Source organism: Poecilia mexicana, unplaced genomic scaffold, assembly GCF_051168715.1.
Source record: "Poecilia mexicana isolate PSO_F unplaced genomic scaffold, ASM5116871v1 scaffold_12, whole genome shotgun sequence".
Taxonomy (NCBI): domain Eukaryota; kingdom Metazoa; phylum Chordata; class Actinopteri; order Cyprinodontiformes; family Poeciliidae; genus Poecilia; species Poecilia mexicana.
This window is the reverse complement of record NW_028263381.1, coordinates 22854575-22868898: the sequence shown is the minus strand read 5'-3', so window position 1 is coordinate 22868898 and position 14324 is coordinate 22854575. Positions and strand designations below refer to the sequence as shown.

At 40.1% G+C, this 14324-nt stretch overlaps 2 protein-coding genes across 2 annotated transcripts in view; one reads left to right on the top strand and one right to left on the bottom strand.

The window, feature by feature from the left end:
* Window positions 1-14324, bottom strand: part of LOC148156122 (NLR family CARD domain-containing protein 3-like) — a 185855-nt gene that overhangs the window by 59349 nt on the left and 112182 nt on the right. The window lies entirely within an intron of this gene.
* Window positions 9760-11132, top strand: LOC148156128 (E3 ubiquitin-protein ligase TRIM35-like). The gene has a single exon (XM_088010625.1). The coding sequence runs from the start codon at window positions 9760-9762 to the stop codon at window positions 11077-11079; it is 1320 nt and encodes a 439-aa protein (XP_087866751.1). The 3' UTR covers window positions 11080-11132.

The following is a 14324-nucleotide window of genomic DNA, read 5'->3' as shown; positions in this document are numbered from 1 at the left end:
TCTGAAATTAACCTGGATGTTATGAACAAGATGCTCTATGGACCTGAACCAGAGCTCTACCTGTCAGCTGGTGGACAGTGTTCACTGACTTACTTGCAAATACACAAAGGACAGCTACAAACACAAACTCTAAACTCACTGCCTTTACCGCCCCCCATCCCTCATCATGTCCCTGTACTGCAGCCTGTTGCAATGAACCAGGTAGCTGCGTCGCTCACTTGGGCTTCCTGTTCTGGGACCCGCCCACCACCATCACCCTCTTCTCTGTCACTTCTCCTGCTCCTGAACCACAGGCTCTGTTTTTATGTTGGTAACATAAAAAAACAACTTTTCATGTGCAGAGGTTTGTTACAACCTCACTTCTGACTTTAGACAAACTTACAACAGCAAAATATGGATCATTTTAAAATTGGTAATAGTTTTACTACCATCATAATGTTAAAAAACAAGTAGTACATGACTGAATGCCAAAATTAAGTTGCAGTATTTTACTGCAGGGTGAAAAAAGACCAAAACAGGCAGATAAGAAGGTGGAATCAATGACAAACATTCTGGTTTCTGATAGGTGTGAAGCACCAGGATGAACTAATTATGAATGTTAGTGTGATTTGGAGCAGGATAGGAGAACAGGATGAAACGTCATTACAACCTTTTGTGAAAAAAAATCAAGGCTTTATTAAGGCAGGTTACCTTAAAAATACTGGCTTAATCTGCTTTTCTTGTTTTGTGAAACAGAACTCAAACTTTGAATTCAGGATAAAAACAGAGATCAGCTGTTCATGTTGTTTGCAGTTCATCACTAATCTAATGATCCTGAAAAGTAACGTTTAAAAGGAAGAGATGAAACTTTGAGCTGAAATCAAAAGTGAATCTTTTCTCCAAACTTCAGAGAGAAAAAACAAACAGGAAAGTTTCTGAAGACAAAGTTTAAATAGGAAACAAATCAAACTTACAGTTTGTTCAAACGATCCAAAGAGATGAAGAAGAAAATCTGAACAACAGACTGACTTTAAACTGAAAGTAAATGTGAGGGATATTATGACTGATGATGTCACAACTCACATGGTTTTTAGTTTCTTCTTTAAAAGCAGCAAAACCAGAAAGTAGATCTGAAAATGAGCCCAGAAACCAGAAAAGCTGATTTATTCATTATGCAGTAACTGGTCAGAATATAAATACAAACAGAAAATAAACAAAAAACTCAAACAAACTAAACTGTAGTTCTTAACATCACCACATTACTGCAGCTGAAACCACACGTTGTTATAATATAGATTGTTAATATAGCTCCTATATAATCATTGATCATCATGTCAGTGAGGTGAGCAGAGTGAGGACAGTCTCTGGTTAAACCAGGATCAGCTGAGCAGGTTCTGCTGATCCAGGTTCAAACCCTGATTTCATTTCAATCATCAACCTGAATCTAAAGTCAGATCAGCAGCAGAAGGTGGCAGCTTGTTCCAGACTCATTATTTACACATGCAGCTGTTTTCCAGCTGTTCTCCACAGCTGGAGGGAGGGAGGGGGGATGTTTGGAGGAGAGAACCTGAACATTCAGCCTCCAGGTTTTACAGCTGGATTCTGACCTCAGCAGCTGGAACAATGACACAGATGAAACCAGAGACTCCTGGAAAATGGATGTTTGGATCTGATCAGGTCTGCAGATTCACTGACTGGGATTTATTCAGAAAATGTCTCAGAGCTGAGAAGAGCTGAGCTTCTTCAGACTGAATGCTGGGAAATCTTCACTCCTCCCATTCAGTGATGTTCAGGTTCTGAACTTTAACAACTAGAATCAGTTGGAAACATCAGGAATTTGGTCCATTAAAGTGTTAATAATAAAATCAAACCTTCTGCTGTTAGTTGAGTAAAGTCTGTTTCCACTAAGAACTGTGAGCGTTTCCTCCAGTCTGTGTTCGGCTTTAATCTCCTGCAGGAAACCAAACCTCCACGTCTCGACTGGAGTCGCCGTGGCAACGCCTTTCAAACATCAGGATGGTGGGTTGAGACTGGATGAGAGCCGATGAGTTGTTTTTATTTAGTGGCAGAGCTGCATTCATCCATTCATCATCCCAGTTTTCCTGCCATGCAGATTAATCTCCACTAATCTGAAGCTTGGAGACCAAAATGTCACAAACTGGGATTAAGAGAGTTGAGATGTTGAAATCTGTCACATTTAGAAAAGAAGCTTCATGATGCTATGATTTGTTCATCTGAACAACTTTTTAAAATATTTACTCTTTATAACAAATCAAACTGATCAGAATTATTATTTTGAAGCAACAACCATCAGTTTAATTGATCAATTATGTTATTGGCAAACTAATATAAAGTAAACTGATGTATGGAAGAACAAACATGCCTCAGTCAAGATAATCACCATTCATATCATATTTATAACCACATTAGCTAACAAAGCTAACATCTTGTATTCCACATATGTAAAGATTATAACCTTTAGATTAAAATGTGTAGAAAATTATAAACTTATGTCCAGTTTTATTTGCTACAACAGAGTTTTAGGGCCAAACTAAGGAAAAAATATCAAATAAATGACAAACTAAGTCTGTCTGTGTGGTGATAAAATGATCCTAAGTTCCCATCAGCTGATCATGTTATATTAATGCTTGTGAACTCTGACCTGAAGATCCTGTTTGGGTTAAACACACACAAGGTTGGAAGTTGTTTTCCTGCAGCTGAAGGGAACCAGACTGTCTCTGCATGTTCTGGATCCTGGATATAAAACCTACATGTTGACTCTTCCTGTTGGAGCTTTTCATCCTGAACTGATTCATTACTGATCGTCTTACAGGCTCTCTGCATTCTGCACAAGATACAAATAAACCTGATGGACTGATTTCATCTAACAGCTTGGAAATTAATGTTTTCCTCAACAGTTTGGTGCCGACCTGGACACTCGGCTCCAGCCTCAAACCTGGATTAGGATTAAAGAGACGAGGGCTGCTGGTCGGCTCCACGGCTCCAGAGCTGAGATCAACGAACTCAATCCACTGATATCTGCTGAGACTCACTCAGGGAATAAACTAACTTACTAATTATAAATTATAAAATACTAAAGGATCCTAATGACCTTTTTCACTGAGGATTGAGATTGACCAGATTAATAGAGATTACAAGAGAAAGAAAAATAAATAAAGAATAAAAACGAAGAAAAGTAAGAGAAGAAGAGAAGACAGATCTTTGTAAAGATTATTTTCTTGAAGATTCCTGCAGGGTGTCTGACAAAGAAATTGATACTTATAGGGATTTTTTAGTTTTTCTTGTAAAGCTGAATAAAAACCTTTACAGAGTTTTGATGGAACCACAGGTTCTAGGATGAGTCCTAGTCAAAGTCCTTATTGGAGGATAAGGCAGGTATTTACTAGAGTTTTGGTTTTAAATTCAGGGAACCAAACCTTTAGAGAATCCTAAAGACTTTATCAGAAATAAAAACCTGTTAGAGGATGAAGAGGCAGAGCGACCTCAAAGCTGATTGGTTGGATTCTGTGGAGACGTTTGCAGTCTAAAGAGGAAATCCCACCTATTCAGAAGAAATGGGTCTGAGTGGTTCCTGGGTCTTTTCTCCTCCTCAGGGTGAATCGATTCACTATATAATAATGAAATATGGAGAAAAAAGTTTGCATGATGTGAATGAATGGATGAAAAGTGTCATTTCTCCTGTTCATTGAAGCTGATGGTTTAAAAGGAAAAGAAAGATAATTAGAAGCAGAGGAAGAAACTGAGGCAAAGAAACGAGAAACGAAGAGTCGAGTTGATCCTGAGAAACAAGGAAAGTTTGGAAAGTTGGATGAAAGAGAGAAAGAAGAGAAAGACAGAAAAATGATGAACAAATGGAAATGCTTCTACTTCTGAACATAAATCTTTAGTGGATAAATTACAGGCCTTAATATGTTTTAGTGTGTTTGAATCAGCAAATGATTTTATTTTGAAAAGGAGGATAATAAGTGACTAAAACAATCATGAAAAGGAAAAATAAGATGTAAATATTTATATAAACAATAAAAACAACAAAACAAACTAATGGATTTCTATTTGCTTCTTCTTCTCTCCTCTGTCTGAGCCTCACTGTGGTGCATCTGACCTCTGACCTCAACTCCTCAGCCCTGTCCTCCATGGACCAGATGACGTCCCTCTCACACCACCAGCTGATCAAAGTGATCCAGTAGATCCAGTGGATCAACAAGATGAGGAAGATGAAGAAAACCTTCATCACCTTCAGGCTCTGAAGTTTCTGTTGATCCTGATTTATTTGACACCAGAGAACTGATGAGACATGTCCATTCAGGGGACGACTGTCTGTCTCCTGTTGGACATTTGGACTGAAACTGTGTGTGACTGAGCTTTAACAACCTCCACTGGTCTGCTGTCCAGGATCAGAGCAGAGAAAGAAAAGATCAACCTGATCAGAGCTGAGAGGAGAAGACACCATCTGTGGACAACATGGACATATTGTTGCCATGTGAAGCTGGACAACATGGACATATTGTTGCCATGTGAAGCTGGACAACATGGACATATTGTTGCCATGTGAAGCTGGACAACATGGACATATTGTTGCCATGTGAAGCTGGACAACATGGACATATTGTTGCCATGTGAAGCTGGACAACATGGACATATTGTTGCCATGTGAAGCTGGACAACATGGACATATTGTTGCCATGTGAAGCTGACAGCTGTAAATGATCATTTGCTGACATTTATTCTCCAAAGTCATATTTCTCTGTAATCTTTAATCCAACATGCTGTCAGTGAGCTTTACTCAGTCACTTGTTTTTTACTCAGTGCCTGAGTGGGGCAGACAAAATGAGCCACAGCTGGATAATCTGGGGACAATTAAAGGCTCCCCAAAATGTTCCATGTTGTCCCAAGATGACAAAATGTAACCAGTTAGATTAACGACGTCTCATTGGAGATGAGACTGAATTGATGTCTCTGACTTGATGACATTAGTCTGATTTCTCCTCTTCACCAGCCACTGCTTCAGGGAGTTTTGCTGTGTGATGATGGTTGAAGCTGTTGGGCCTTTATTTTGAAAGGTTCCTGTGTGGCTCAGACAGCGATGCTCTAGCATTGCTCTGTCTTTAATGGCTCAGTTAGGATTTGAACACATTTTACACAATGTTGGCACTTTTGACAAAGGTTGATGTAGTTAGTAAATCAAATGCTACTCGTCCTTTTGTTGCTGTAGATCTAGTAAAACTAGATCTTGTCTCCTTCTCTTCACATATTGTTCATCTTGGCAGTCATCAAATAAACAGGTATTTTTGTATTTTTATGTTTGAAATGTTTTTAACATAGATATGTATTTTAAAAAGACAAATGTAATAATTTCCTGCTATCAGGTTCCAGGTGTTTCTCAGCAAACGTCAGCATGTGAACATAAAGAGTCTCTATTAAATCTAATCTATTAAATATCTCTCATCATGTTGCTTTTAATTAAATCCAGTTTGCTGAGCGTCTGCAGGTGAAGATAAAGACGAGTTATGTTGTGGTCATTTGGACTAAATCCATAAAGTCTCAAACCAGCCTGGACACAATTTGTCAGATCAGACCAAGACGGAGCCAAAGACGGAAAAACCAGTTTGAGACCGTCTGGATCCCTGGGAAAAAGGGAGGTTCTGGTTCTGGTTCTGTTCTTTTCTGGGGATGACTGTGGGGCTACTGGAGATGATGGTCCAGAGGAACTTTAGATCAAATCAGGAACATTATGGATCACCCTGACCATCCTCTTCATCAGACGGCCTTAGAGAAACAGTGTCTTCAGTCAGAGGCTCCTTGAAATGTGCTGCGACACAGACCACTACAGGAGACTTTTCCTGCCCACAACCATCACCACCTACAATAAGTCTTTGAAGAGCCTTGAATAATATGTGTTACATTTCATTTCCCCTTGGGATCAATATGTTTGAATCTGAATCAAGTGTTAAAGTCGTCATGATTGTAGTTCCTTATTCTCACTTTTATACTTTTTATCTTTGTGTTTATATTCTTGTTCAAACTGAAGTTGCTGCTCTGACAGCTGCATTTCTTTACCATGGTACGATAAGCTATACTTTGATTAAACTATCAGTTTTTATGACACTTTTATGTCCCTGTTTATTTAAAGGGTCCAAAGTAAAGAGTGATCCCTTCTACCCAAATAATGGAGTCCAGGACTTGAATCTTTTCCAAAATCTTTGTTCATCAATTAAAAATCCCACATCAGATCCTTGCAATGTCATTTCTTCCCACTGAACACGTAGTATTTCCTGTCTGTGTCCTCAGTTTCCCAGCATGCCCTGCTGGAGTGGTGGAGGTTAATGAGGGGGCGGAGTCTGTCCTCCTGAGCTGCCGATACTCTGATCATTTGCCTGAAGAGCCTCACTGATGTGGAACCGCAGCGATCTCACTCCTAAATCTGTCCACCTGAGGAGAGAAGACAACGATGAGCTCAAAGGCCAGAACCAGAACTTTACAGGCCGGACCTCCATGAACCCTCTGGACAGCAGAACCTTCAGCCTGACTCTGAGGAAACCTCACCTGTCTGACAGTGGAAACTACACCTGCATCATCTACGACGGGAGAGAAGAACTGGAGCTGGCAGCCGTTCACCTGGAGGTCAAAGGTCAGATTAACACCAGATTCTAAAGCTACATGTTGTGAATGAATCTGTTGCAGTGAGAAAACTGATGATGATGGTTGTTGGTCCTGGTCTCTGTAACCATGGAGACCAGCAGCAGCAGCAGCATCCCAGAGTGAATGAGTGAAACCCATGGATGGATGAATGAGACCAAGGACTCAGAGGGAATCTATCAGCTGCTCTGTTTGCAGTAGAAACTTGATGTTCATGAAATTATTTGACAACAATTGTGGATAATTAGTAGAGTTGGATCAGGTGGTTTTATAACGAGCATTTTATTAGACTATGTAATCATACAAATCTAATAAAACAAAGTCAAACTAAATTAGATTTAGATGCTCAGATTGGAATCAACTGTAGAAAGACTTGAAGGAAATTCTCTCCTCTCTTGTCTCTTCATCAGTTTATGATTTGTTTTGTAAGCTTTGATTAATATCAAGTTGTAGTTTAGTCCTATTTCTACATTTGTGTTGCTTTTTTCTTCTTCCTTTATTATCTACATTTGACATGAATTGCATTTTGATGTAGTTTTGATCTGTAATTGTTTGTGTATTGTCTCGGCTAGGTCTCTTCAAAGGTTGATTTTTCATCTCACTGAGACACAATTGGTTCAATGAAGATGATATAAATAAATATACAGTAAATGTCATGTAAAAACAGCTGCTTGGTTTTATATCTTTAAATGAAAATCTTTTCTCTACTTGTGAAATTGACACAAATCCTTCTTTAAAAATGTCTGCCTGCTGATTGTGGACGCAGTAAACAGAGAAGACATGGCGTCTCATTAACAGTCATCAGATATTTGCCTCTAATTTTCCAGCACAACACAGAAACTCAATGATATTAAATGTTGTAATAATTTCATGTCAGTTTCCTCCCCACTGGTTACATTTGATGTTTCCTCAGATGATCAGGAGGAGGTGGCGATGAATGAAGGAGCAGAGTCTGTTATCCTGCCCTGCAGAACGTCTGCTGACCTTCCTGAGGACACTTCAGTGGACTGGACCCGTCCAGAACCAGAACTCATGATGGTTCATGTGTTTTCAAACAGCAGCAGATCTGACAATAAGCAGGACAGCCTTTATGGCGGCGCACAGAGATGAATAAAGAGCTGCTGAGGACCGGAGACGCCAGTCTGACCCTGAGGGATCCCACTGACAGAGACAGTGGAAGCAACATCTGCACCATCTACAGGGGCCAGGACATCCTGAGACACACAGTGGTTCTGACACAGGTCAAAGGTCACAGAGACACAGCTGGAACAGAATCAGTTACCAATTCAATGACTTTATGTCATGTTTTGCTGATTCTGTGTTGCATGACTTTGTGTTTAATGATGTGAAGCTCTTTGAAATATCTTGCTGCTGAAATGACAAATAACATTTGATTGATTTGATCTACTGATGAAGGTCAAAGGTCAGAGGAAGGTCAAACCTTATTAACAGTGTAATAAAGCTTAATAAAATCTTTATTGCTTGTCCTACTTGTTTCGCTTTATTTCACGTAGTGGAAAAATTAATCATTGTTTTGTTAAAGTCTTTGCTAGTGTAATAATTAATCATTATGACATGATGATTATTGGTTAATGTCAAGTTGTCGTAACAAAGACATTTTTGTCTTGAATCATGTCAGCTTTGTATTAAAAGTGTCATGATTTACCCAACAACACTTTATGACAACAGTCATAAATATTCATGAAGACTGAATGACAGTCATGTCAGTCTTATTCACACCCCTTCATATAAAGTGTTACCATATTTTCTTCCTTCTGCAGGTGAAACACTCGGTAAGCTAGCAGGAGCTAAAAGGCCTTCAACAAATTAGGTGCTAATATGGGGCAGATGTGGTGATGGAACAGCTGGGGAAGATTTCTGGTTGATCAAACAGTGGGTATGAATAATAAACTTGAATTAATTAGTTTGCCCTCCTCTGGTAAAAGATGGAGGGTTTCCTCTGAGTTATGGCACGTTTACAGACTCTGCATCCTGTGCTGGTTAACTGATGGGAGAATAATGGAGGAGGCGGGCCGCTGAAGAACAAAATGTCAGAGATGGGGATGAGTTTAACTACTGGACTTAAAAGCTGGAGAGAAGCCTGGCTGTAACTTTGCTTCAGCAGCAAATACATGGAAAACAGTTGATCTCCAGGCTATTTTATTATGGCCTGGGTTCATTAAATGAAGCTAATAAATTAAAATTATATCATCATTCTATTTTAACTGAATTATTATCACCAATAAAGAGCACAACAGGAAATATAGACAATATTTTATTAATAAAACTTTTAATGTAATATTTTTTGGGAAGAAAATGGAACATTTAGAAAAATACCTTGTTTTTGTTTTACTGACAATCACCTGCACCTGCTTAGAGAAAATAACCTAATATCAGTTTATTAAAGCAACTTTTGGGCCAGATATGATTAATGCTACAGAGGAAATGATGGAAAAAAATTCAGGTTTATCAGCAATAAAGTGACAGACTGAGGGAAGCATGGAGACTCACATAAAAAGGTGAAAGGTCATAAAAAATAAAACTGTACAGTTAAGGCAAATTTATTACAACAGAAAGATATTGTACAGATATCAAAAATATGATACCCAGGTTAAAAGAAGTGTGAAAGAGAGCAGAATAGTTTGAGAAATTTACAAAATTTGCACATATATTTCAGACAATTTCAAATAAATTAATGAAAATGTGAAAACAAAACAGAAGAGAAGGAGGAAGTTCAAACCGTCTCTTCTGAACAAACAGAGATTTAAAGAGGAACAGCAAAAGCAAATGAGGTGGATTAGCAGTGCTTGGTGTCATCCAGGACATGATACTGGAAAACACTGATATTTAGAGCCTGACGGCTGTAAATGCAACAGGAAGTAGATCAGAGAGAAAAAACAAATCGAGAAATCACTCAGGGTCAACTTGATCACCGACTGACAGCCTGACACTGAGCAAGGGGAACAGAGAGCTGAGGAACCAGACGCTGGAACACAGACTGCTGCTGGAGGAAAAACAAGGGAATCACAGTTAAAGTAAGAGAATAAAGTTTCTGTAGGATGGAAACTGACTTCCTGTTTTAACTTTCTGTCTGCTGGATTTTCAGCTTCACTCAGAGACAAAATGGCTTCAAGGTTAGAGGAGGATCTCTGCTGTCCGGTCTGTCAGGACATCTTTAAGGATCCAGTTCTTTTGTCATGTAGCCACAGCTTCTGTAAGGAATGTCTGAAGAACTGGTGGAGAGAGAAACCAGCAAGAGAGTGTCCAGTTTGTAAGAGGAAATCTTCTAGAGATGAACCACCTTCATGTCTGGCTCTGAAGAATCTGTGTGAGTCTTTGTTACAGCAGAGAAACCAAAATGCTTCAGAGGGTCTCTGCTCTCTGCACTCTGAGAAACTCAAACTCTTCTGTCTGGACCATCAGCAGCCAGTGTGTCTCGTCTGCAGAGATTCAGATTTACACACCGAGCACAGATTCAGAGCCATCGATGAAGCTGCTCAGCAACACAGGAAGAAAGTTCAGGAAACTCTGGAGCCTTTAGAGGAGAAGCTGGAGCTCAGGAAGAAAGTTCAGGAGGAGTTTGATCAGACAGCAGAACACCTGGAGGTCCAGGCCCGACACACAGAGAGGCAGATTAGGGAGCAGTTTAAGCAGCTTCATCAGTTTCTAGCAGAGGAAGAGGAGGCCAGGCTGGCTGCACTGAGGGAGGAAGAGGAGCAGAAGAGAGGGATGATGAAGGAGAACATGGAGGCTCTGAGCAGAGAGATAGCAGCTCTTTCAGACACAGTCAGAGCCACAGAGGAGGAGCTGAGAGCTGCAGACGTCTCATTCCTGCACAACTACAAGGCTGCAGTGGAAAGAGTCCAGCGCTGCCCCCTGCTGGAGGATCCACAGCTGCCCTCAGGAGCTCTGATAGACCAGGCCAAACATCTGGGCAACCTGGCCTTCAACATCTGGAGCAACATGGAGACCATGGTGACCTACACTCCTCTGGTTCTGGACCCAAACACGGCTGGGTCAAAGGTCATCCTGTCTGAAGATCTGACTGGTTTGACTAGAGGAGAGAAACAGCAGCTTCCTGATAATCCAGAGAGGTTTGATTGGTCCCGTTCTGTTCTGAGTTCTGAGGGTTTGAACTCAGGGAACCACAGCTGGGATGTTGATGTTGGAGACAGTAAATACTGGATACTTGGTGTGTTAGAAGAGTCTGTAGAGAGGAAGGGAAGCATAAAGTCTGGATTGTTGGGTATAAGGTTAGATAGGGTTATACTAAATATATATAATATATATAAATATATACTAAATACTAAACTGAGGCGTTGCCATGGAAACCAGGAAGCTGGCGGAGGAGAGTGCAGCAGCGGCGCTCCGATCTTTATCTGCAGAACCAGGATGATTGTCTGCATGGATTTAAGTTCTGAGGAGGAAAAATGGCCGACCTGAGAGAGAAAAAGACATAATTCATGTGGGGAAAATAAAATGTTGTGTTTTATTTAGCCTTGTTGCCATTGTTGTGTCATTTGAAGCATTTCTGTCGTGTCCTCAGCCTCCATCACCTTGTTGGAGTCGACATTCAGATCAACCCTCCAAAATAAGAGCCCAGATCAGAAGCTTCTGTCGACTCTTTACTGAAGCCAGTTGGAGTCAAACTGAGAACATAAAACTTTCAGGAATGAAACACAGTAACAAACAATACAGAACTTCAATTACAATAAAGTTTCTACAGAGAAAATATTTAGCTTCATGCTGCAAAAGCTCTTATAAAAAGTTTTGCTTTGTTTTTACATATGGCTGAATTATTCCTAGTCAACAAAATATCCATAGCAACATTGAATACAAACCAACAGCTTTCATGCTTCTTGTTATTTCTATGAAGACATACAGTCGAGTCCATCAAGGTGCCATAATGTCCACATTATGAGTTCACAGTACAAACATGGAGGCCAACAGAACCAAACAGCAGCTGGAAGAAAACGACACAAAACAACAGAGACAACAAACATGTAGATTTTAGCAGGCAGCTGGAGTTACAATAGAAATGAATAAAATAGGACTAAATAAATGAAACAGAACATTAAAGTGTGAAACTTCAGGAAAGAGATTTTTGACTTCACCAAACATAAAGACTTATAAAACAAATTCAAGTCATTCTTTAAACTGTCTGACATCAGGAATGGTTTTAAAAAGCAACATTTGTGTGTCTGATGTTTGGATAATCATTTTCTGGTTTGGTGAATTTTTAATTTTTAAAGTTTTAATCAGGAAACTGGAGATGATCTGATCATATGGGGACTTTTTCACATCTTTCTGTGTTTTCTACTGAAATGTTTTGAACGTTGTGTTTATTATTTACAACAACTTGATGTGAATAAATTACTAGCAGATGATTGAAAGCAAAATGGAAACTTAATAAATTAGTAGCTATAAGAGTTTATTTTGGTTTTCAAGACTTTGGAAACCAAACCTCCAAAACCTTCAGTGAGTTTGTGAACTTTTGCTGTTTCTGTTTTATTTATGAAGGACTAGAAAATTAAAATAACTTCATCATCACAACATGCGTCCAGATAAATCCAGGTGAAACCATCCCATCATGTGTTCCTGCAGGACCAGATGGTTCCCATTTGCTCCGTCTCCTGGAGAAAATTTGATCCCTTGGATTGAGAGACCAGTTAACCAGATCTATAGTTTGTAGATCTGGAGGATGTGCAAAAAAAGGCTCCAAAAAAACAACAGAACAAGATGAAGCAGATGGATGTGAAGGGAGAGGAGCAGAGGAAGAAGCGTCCGCCTTCACCGAGTGCTAGAGAGAAAAGTAGTGAGCAGAACTTCTGCTGCCTCTCCAACCTGAAACCATCAGTTTAATATGGCTTAGTGCAGAGGGGCCCAAACTGTGGGGCGCGGCCCCTAGGGGGGACGCCATGCCATTGCAGGGGAGGCAGGAAGCAGAATGAATGAATGAACTAAAAGAAACAACGATGAACACTGTTGGGTTTTTACCTCAGAATGACCAACTTTCTGTTCTTCCTGCATCAGTTTGATACAGTAGGAGCTTCTGCACTTCCATATCTGTGTCCTCTATATTATAACCCTCTGGTCTGGTATGTTTGTATCTGTTTAAAGGGCCATCGCACTAAACCACACAGCTGTTACTGGATATGTTACCTCATTCCTGCTCATCGTTCAGAAATCAGGTTTTGCACAACTACTGTGTTTCTGTCATGTTGTCATTACTTTCACTTCATACTAGGGTTTAAAACTATTGTTACCCGTAAGGCTACTTTTCTTTATTGTAAGGAGCAAAAGGCAAATTGTTGTTTTCTGCAGAAGCTCCTTCATGAAGTGAGGAGGCTAAATCCTGGAAACTTCAATGGGTGATAACATTTATTTTAGTCGTGGTCCGTCGCATTCAGCTGGTTATGATCATGTTTTACAGATTCCCAGGTTCTTTGTTGGAGCAAATCAGTGACTCAAATGGCCTCTGGGTAACTGTAATAGTGGAAATTAAGGACATAAGATCATTTTGGTGTGTATATGGATACAATAATAAAGTGATAAATAGTATTTTTGCTGAGTGATGATAAAACATTGGAAATTAAAATATTCCACTGATCAGGTTATTTTAGGAGGAGATTTCAATGTAACTCCAGATGGATCAATCGATCGTCTCCCCTCTAGGGGGCAGCACCACATTTACAATGATGTTTTTGTAACTTAATCTCTAATCCAGATTTGACAGACTGCTGGAGAATTAGAAACCCTAAAACCAGACAATACTCCTGGTTCAATCCTTCTGGAAATGGCCAGAGCTCTAAGCCAGATTATTGGTTAATCCCTCATAATCTGGTAAATAATATTCAAGCTGTGAAATCTCAGCGGCTCCTCTAACAGATCATTGTTCAGTTACCTTGTTTCTCTCTCTAAATGAATCTAAACCAGCTTCAAACTGGAAGTTTAATAGTAATCTGCTGAGTAATGAAACCTTTTGTTCAGAAATCCTGAACCTCATTCAGGATATTTCAGTGATCAGATCTGGACCATCTGGACCCGTCAGAGAGCTGCTGATGTCATCAAGCTTCTCCTCAGTCTGATGGACTCTGGTTCTGTTCTGCAGAGCCGTGTTGGATGGAGGCTCAGTGGACCAGGTGGGTTCAGGTTGAGGGTAGATCCCCTCTGAGCTGCAGGTGATCCTGTTTCCATCCTGATGGATCCTGATGTCAGAGACTGGAGCTGAAACAACATGAGAAAATAAAAATGAAGAATTTCTCAGGAGAAACAGAACCACAATAAAAACTCTCAAAACAGGATTTGAATGTTTTCAATGAAGATGTTCCACCTTCTGCTGCCAGGTGACCAACACGATTCTAGGAGACGCCAGCTGTAAACGCATCACACCTGTAACTCATCATCATCAACCTTCATCCTCTCAGCAGCAGATCGCCGTTTCCTCTGGATCTGATCCTCAGACAGAGACGCTCTGGATCTGCAGCTCTCAGAGCAGCTGGAGCCACGATGGTCAAACCGGACAATCAGAGATGATCCAGTTTCCATATCAGGGCCACATTCTGGTTCTGGACCAGCCCTGGTAAAATGCAGCCCTGGTTCAGAACCTGCTGGTTTCAGAATCTGCAATAAGATCAAATCAGGTGAAAGTTGAGCTGAATGGTGTTGAGGAGGAAACCCAGATCCTC

Bases quoted from the DNA above. Each gene is read 5' to 3' on its own strand.
- LOC148156128 (XM_088010625.1), top strand. From the start codon at position 9,760: ATGGCTTCAAGGTTAGAGGAGGATCTCTGCTGTCCGGTCTGTCAGGAC.